We start from the raw sequence: 7306 nt of genomic DNA on the forward strand, positions 1-7306 counted from the left end.
GTGGAGGCTCCATCCCTGGAAACATTCAAGGCCAGGTTGGACGGGGCTCTGAGCAACCTGATCTGGTTAAAGGTGTCCCTGCTGCCTGCAGGGGGGTTGGACTAGGTGACCTCTAGGGGTGCCTGGCAACCCAAAACATTCTATGATTCTATGATTTTATATCATATTTATTTGTAATTTCCTGTTTAGACACAAAATTGCGCTTCCTGAAAGATGTGTCTTTGAATATCCACCATCACTGCGCTGTTCAATGAAGCTGACTTGTTCTGGAGGTCCTTCATGGAGCTTTGTTTATTTCTATTTTGTTTAATATTGTTTTCATTTTAATTATTCTAAATGGATTGCAGGAAATTTGATGAGAATCAAAACCAGATTGTTTGTATCAGTGTTTACAGGTAAGCAAGACATCCAGGGTTTACTGATGGTCAGTGGACACGTAGTCAGTCCTGTCAGTGGAGCCTAAGGGCAGCTCAGCTCACCTTCAGAAACAGAGGTGTGCCGAGGTGGTCGGGTGAATCGGTTTTTAGGCTCCCCAGACTGCATAGACTTGATCTGTATTGTCTATAACGGGAGCTTAGGCGTCTTGCTCACATGCAATCATCTAAAATAAAGTGTTCCAATCTTTAATTGAGTGCGACCTTAATTGACTAATTAAGTATTATTGCAAGTTGCTATTAGTTGAAATTTAATTTTATTTTAAAATTAGTTTAAGTACATTTTAATGCTAATTTAAAATTTAAAAAATCTGATTTAAAAACACAGTAGAAATTCACTGAATTTTTATCCAGCCTGATGATGAGGACATGCTGTTATCCATAAAAAAGCAACCTTAGCAATTTAGCTGTTATTAAAACAATATTTTATTTATTATCACCCAGAGAGTTTAAACAATCTGTCTGTCTTTAATATTTTACAGTTGAAAGACATGACCAAAATTCAGTTGATGTCAAGAGGATTCTTCTCCTTGGCTTCAAAGAGCTTTTGATAAAGCAGGCTTAACAATACAGACACAGACAATGAGAGATGCTTAAAGTCAGTGGCATAAATCACGTGAGCAAGGTGGATTCCGGGCTTTTCAGTCCTCCAAATGGATCAACAAAAACTTTCTCTCACCCTTGTCAGCAATGTAACCTGGAGAAGAAAATCAAGTTCCTTTATGAAAGCCCTAAATGTTTCCTTATATACGATAACTTTGCCAAAAGGAGGTGGCGTGCATAGAAATGTAAATGCTGGGCTTTTGATTTCCAAGGCTTTTGCCTGTGAGCAGAAATTGCCCTGACTAAGAAAAAGATGCTAAAGATGTTTCATATCCTAATTTTGATTTTTTTCTGCCTCAATCTGACAGCCAGTAGATATTGCACATTTGTTTGCTAGTTTAGAGTACCTACAAATATCAGTGATCTTTTTCACAATGCAGGAATTCAGAAGTGAGTACTAACTGCTGAAAGTTTTGAGAGGGCTCTAGGATATTAGATTAAAGGAAAATGAAAGAATGATTTATGGCATCAAAACCCATCCCCGAATATAAGTCTCAAGAAACTCTATCTGTTCTGCTCAAAGCTTGTTAGCTATTCTGATATTAATCTTTAAACACCTGAACAAGAAAGAAGTCATTGGTATTAGCAGAACATTTAAACCAGAAAAGAAAAAAAAAAAACCTATTAAAAAGATGCAGGAGTGGGGAGTTTTTGTTAAAAAAATGTAGACTGAAATAGGTAGGATTATGGATTTTTACAATATGGGTACTCTGCTATGGCAGCCAAGGGATGCAGTAGATAACCCATCACTTGGGTTCTTTAATTCCAGGTAGGTTGTACTGTAATTCAAATATGAAATGTTAATCTCAGAGAAGGGATCTCTTCTGCTCTGCAAGAGGTCAGGGAGGCCCCTGTGATGTTCCCTCGGGTCTGCAAGTCTACGAATTTTGATCTGATTCGTGTTTGTCTTCGTGCACTTCTGAGCCAAGGTGTACAGAGAGCAGGAAGGACCAGGTCCTCGCTCCTGACCCCTCAGCAGTATTGGCGTCCTGTTGGGGCTCCCGCCAAACGTGATAACAATACAGTAATACGAAACCTTTCTTTGTTCCAGCACGGGCCTGTATTCACAATATTCGCTCTGGGAAAACGGTTCACTTTTGTGACTGAGGAAGAAGGAACTGAAGCATTTTTTAAATCTAAAGACTTAAATTTCGAACAGGCAGTACAACAAGCTGTTGAGAAAGCAGGTAAGGGAGACCTACCTCTTTTTAAACGCAAATCAAATCTAGTTACCCAGGAATATGAAAGCCCAATCCAAAGCCCATTGGCTTTTTGATCATGCCTTAAATGTTTATCTTCACCCATGACCATGCTATGAAATAAAGGCAAAATGAAATTCCATCATGTGGATCCAGCACTCCAAGCCTGCTAAGTAATTTGGATCCAGTCTGAAGGGTTCAAAGGTTTCTGAACCAGGGACTATTCTTACTTTTATCATCAAGCAGCCCCAGTTTGAGATCAAGTGTTTTTCTGCAGCTAGACACTCCACCTATGTGTACCAGGTTTGGAGCAATAGTATGTTGTCCTATCATTTAATTCAAAAATCGGCTTGTAGCAGTAATTAGTTGTTACCCTATATCACAGCAGTCATTAGAAAGGGATGAAGTATATACCCCATCCGCAGTGGCATGCTCCGTCAGCTCTTGTCCTTATATCCACGTGGAATTGCATGGACAGGAATTCTTTGAGTAGTTTGACAGTTTGGGGCTGTGAAATGAGAGAGAAGCAAGTTGGCAGAGAGGTTAAATCCCAGAATCCCTGTGGCTGGAAGGCACCGCTGGAGATTGCCCAGCCCAAGCCTCTGCTCGGAGCAATGCCAGCGACAGTAGGCTGCTCGGGGCTGTGTCGAGCTGGGTTTTGAGTATCTCCAAGGATGGAGACTCCTCAGCCTCTCTGGGCAACCTGCTCCTCTGGGCAACCTGACCATCCTCACAGTATATCACAGTGGAATCTCCTACATTCCCACGTGTGGCCATTGTCTCCTGCCCTAAGAAGAGCCTGGCCTCATCTTCTTTACTCCCATCACCAGGTATTTATCCACACTGATAAGATCCCTCTGAGCCATCTCTTCTCCAGGCTGAACAGTCCTGGCTCTCTCAGCCTCTCCTGGTATGACTGAGATGATGTACTATAGCAAAGACCCAAACTGGTTTATTGGAATAATTTATTTTTCATGTCAGTTTTGTGGAGTGCATGCACATCTCTGGACATCCACATGGAAGCCGGGAGGAAATCTCTGGATCGTTGATTCTGGCACTGAAGCTTCATGGGGCAGGAAGAAGTTACACGGACTGGTAGAAGCAGAAGGCTCACCAAAATCGTTACAGGGTTAGAAGGAAGCTTTCTGGGAATTTCACTCCTGAAATGCCTACACTGAGGGTTAAGGCATTTAAATTAGAGCCACAAGTTATGTGTAAAAAGTTTCACTCTATCTTCCAGTGAAAATCTACTTCATCTACTTTCCAGAACGTTTCTGTTTCTTTTTGCGTTTAGTGTCTGTCCCTGCAGAAGCATTTTATCAGAACCATGGTAGCCTCTACAGCATGATGAAGGGAAAAATGGGTCCTTCGAACCTGCACACGTTCACAGGCACTTTGTGTAAGGAGCTACATGAGCACATGGCACACCTGGGCACGGAGGGCACAGGGGACCTCAATGAGCTGGTAAGGTAAGGGAGCTTTGCATCACATCTCTACCACAGGGGTAACCTATATGGGAGCAGAGATGTTACCAGAAAGCAGGCAGAGCTCAGGCTCACAAGTCTTAGAAAAGCTGTGTCGGGATACCCATTGCTGCTTCACAGCTTCAGGTGGCTCATAGAGTGGGCAGGGTTTCATCTAAGGGTGTTTCTCCCAGCTAGGAGAAACATCTGAATTACGTATTTGGAATTAAAGAGAAAACACAGCCTCTTTCAACAAATGCTGTTTCCCAAAAGATGTGATAAAAGTTTCATGTGTTTATAAAGAACTTACGAACAGACAAAATGCTTGATCTGCAGCAGGATGAAAACTTTCCCTGCGTGTTTTGGGCCAAGCCTAGCCCTTCTGCAACTGACTTTGCTGCCAGAACTTCATCCTTTTTATAAAAATATCCCTTTACTGAGAGTTTCATGTGACAACAACAGAGCTTTAAACTCCTTCCTGATCAGCTGGGACAAAACCTGTTTCTTGCTTCATTGGGTTTGCGTGGCAAGGTTTTGGTAGCAGGGAGGGTAGCGGGGGTGGCTTCTGTGAGAAGACACCAAAAGTTGCCCACATGTCCAAGAGCCAATGCCAGACAGCTCCAAGAGGGACCCGCCGCTGGCCAAGGCTGAGCCCATCAGCAATGGTGGTAGTGCCTCTGGGATAATATAGATATAGTTAAGAAAGAGTAAAAACGCTGTGCAACAGCAGCCAGAAGAGAGGAGTGAGAACACGCGAGAGGAGCCACCCAGGCCAGAGCAGCAGGAGGGCAGGAGGAGCTCCAGATGCCGGAGCAGAGATTCCCCTCAGCCCCTGGTGCAGCCCATGGTGGGGCAGGCTGTGCCCCTGCAGCCCAGGGAGCCCACGGGGGAGCAGATCCCCACCTGCAGCCCGGGGAGGACCCCACACCGGAGCAGGGGGGTGCCCGAAGGAGGCTGTGACCATAAGAGTCACCCACAGTAAGTCTGTGCTGAGTGTGATCTGTTCATATGGTTCTGCCAGACAACACAGGATAGAAGAATTGGAGTGCAATGCCTTGGAAATTATTATTTAGCTGCCTCAAAATTAAATCCACAGAGCCAGCAGGTGGCTCCATCTTCCTCATGATCTGTAGAAAAGCAAGAAAGTGAAAGAGATGTTGCCTGAAATAAGTGTTTAGCAGTGGCTGGAACCCAGCAAAGACTGCATAAGGGTTAGTCAGAGCTCAATAGTATGGGTGAAGTGGCCTGGAAAAGGAGCTCAGAATTTGCAGGATTAAAGAGGAGAAAACAGGGAAGGAGTGAGATAAGAAGAAAACAAAATAAAGCATGAATTAGTCCAGCAAAGCAGCAGCCAGAGGAAGGATTTCTCAGGGTGTCTGGTTGCAGAAAGGATTGTGCAATGCTGGGAAGGTCCACGTGGGCTAACCTGAAACAAGAGGGGTGGTTAATGGGGAGAAAGGGACGGCATCACCCAGAGTCTTTCTGCCACTGCTCAAGTGACCACCGCTAACTGATGCAGTTCAGCCAGAAGCAGAGCACTGGCCTGAGGTCTGTGTATCTTCCAGCCTCCCCATAAAATCTACAGGGAGGTGTCGTGAGGTATGAGCCTTGAGCCAGCCCTTCCATACCAGCGTGACGCTTGAGTCCTGCACTTCTAGTGTTGGCAATTCAACACCCATCCTGACCTACAACTGCTGCAGCAGCTTTCCTGTGGCCTGTAAGTCATGGGGATCTTGTCCTTGCAGACATGTCATGTATCCAGCAGTGGTGAACACTTTGTTTGGGAAAGGCATCTGCCCGACGAGTCAGAGTGAGCTCAAGGAGTTTGAAGAACATTTTCAGAAGTATGATGAGGACTTTGAATATGCTTCTCAGATGCCCGAGTGCTTCCTGAGGTAACGGAGCAGAGGTGATGCACGTGGTGTACCCACTGCAGGCATTTTGCTTGCTGGGATATCAACCGCGAGAGGCATTTTCCCTGGGGGATGATGCACCCTCGGGCCAGGCGGGCTTTCAGCTAGGTGCTTCAAAAAAGTTCTGACCTTGCCTCATGCATTTTCCTGGCATAAAACAGAAACAGCCTTGCTTGGGTGGGCAGGGTCCAGCTTGGGCCTGTCAGGGAGCAGCAGAACAAAGCAAAGGGCCTGAGCCTAAACATGAGTCCCAGGCTGAGGGGGTCCCCAACGAGGCATCCCTCTGCTCTTTCCCACCCCTTAGCTGTTTTCCCAGCAGACTGATCCCAGGTTACACGGCTGCACTGTCGCAGAGCTGACCTTGGGTAGAAGCAACCAAGGTCCAAGGAAGGGAGCCTGTCAGTGCTCTCAGGGCTGCGACAGCATCCTGAGCACCTCAGAATAGCCTCCAGGCAGAAGTAAGGATGCTCTGAAAATGTGGCCTTTATTTTCTCAGGGCAGGTCATTCTTGAAAAGATTGACCTAAGCAATTGTCCAAAGCCACAATGAAAACCTGTACTGGAATAGATATGAAAATCCAGGAGTCTTGCAGTCACAGCTCCTGGCTGCAGGATGAGGTCTGGCCAAGGTGAAGTCAACACTGCTGTCAGTCAGATTGACACTTGGCTATTCATCGCCTGACTGCTGCCCAGGGGCTTTTGGAAAGAAACCAAGGAGTCCTTCTCATGGAAAAGGAAATGCTAGTTTGTGCTGCCTCAGTTAAGTGCCTCTTGTTTGTTGCTTCTCTTTACAGGAACTGGTCTAAATCCAAAAAATGGCTTCTAAAATTATTTGAGAAAGTAGTGTCAGATGCTGAAAGGACCAACCCTTCAGAGACCACATCCAAGGTAAACATCTGAAGCTGTGAAATAAGATGAATTTGTTGTGTATTCTGAGTGAAGGAATGGAGGGCAGGAATTATTTCAGTAGTGGAAGAAATAAGCCAAAAATGTCAGCTTTGATAACTGTACCTTAATTGTCCAGTATTGCTGTCACCTACATTAGGACAGACCCATAATTTTGAGTCCCACTCCTTAACTCCTTAATTTAGTTTGTTTCCTACAATTCTGAGTATTGACATCTTCGTCTGGGGAATTTCAAGCTGAGGGTTCAGAGTTATGACCCATTGCCAGCCTCCGGTATCGCAGTTGCAGTGAGCAGTTGAAAGAGGTGAGAGAAAGACCTCTTCAGTTGTTTCTCTGAGGGCACCGCACTGCGAAATTTCAAAACCTTATATGTACTATTTTTAAACCCTGGTGTAGAGTGAGTAGATCCTCCAGCAGCCAGACTAGTAGAAAATAGCAGATTACTGGATTGGAAGCCAAGTACCCTAAATATTGATTGTGTCAAAGCTGTGATAAGTTGTCCCCCTGATTATTCTCCTTAGCTATGGCAAGAATTCTGTCTGCACGGCTGACAAACGCGAGGGCAGACTGGCCTGGGAATTTTGATCTACCAAATGATTATAGAACAGGTCATTAAACAAACCAGGTTTTATTTAGACTTTAAAAGCTTTACATACCACAATTTCTTTCATAAAATAAACCAGAATAATGGAAGGAAAGAGAGGCTGGAGAGGGGATGGTGGGAGGTAAGAAGGGGCAGGAAGTAGGAGGCATGAACTCGGTGTCTCAGACAGGGTGGGAATTTGGAAA

At 44.9% G+C, this 7306-nt stretch overlaps 1 protein-coding gene across 1 annotated transcript in view; it reads left to right on the plus strand.

The window, feature by feature from the left end:
- Positions 1-7306, plus strand: part of LOC104126998 (24-hydroxycholesterol 7-alpha-hydroxylase) — a 25152-nt gene that overhangs the window by 5841 nt on the left and 12005 nt on the right. The window contains exons 2-5 of the mRNA XM_009639617.1: positions 2089-2224; positions 3531-3705; positions 5445-5594; positions 6406-6499. Of these exons, the coding sequence (XP_009637912.1) occupies positions 2089-2224; positions 3531-3705; positions 5445-5594; positions 6406-6499 (555 nt within the window). The remainder of the gene's footprint in view (positions 1-2088; positions 2225-3530; positions 3706-5444; positions 5595-6405; positions 6500-7306) is intronic.

The sequence above is a fragment of the Egretta garzetta genome, unplaced genomic scaffold (assembly GCF_000687185.1).
Source record: "Egretta garzetta isolate BGI_Z169 unplaced genomic scaffold, ASM68718v1 scaffold235, whole genome shotgun sequence".
Taxonomy (NCBI): Eukaryota; Metazoa; Chordata; class Aves; order Pelecaniformes; family Ardeidae; genus Egretta; species Egretta garzetta.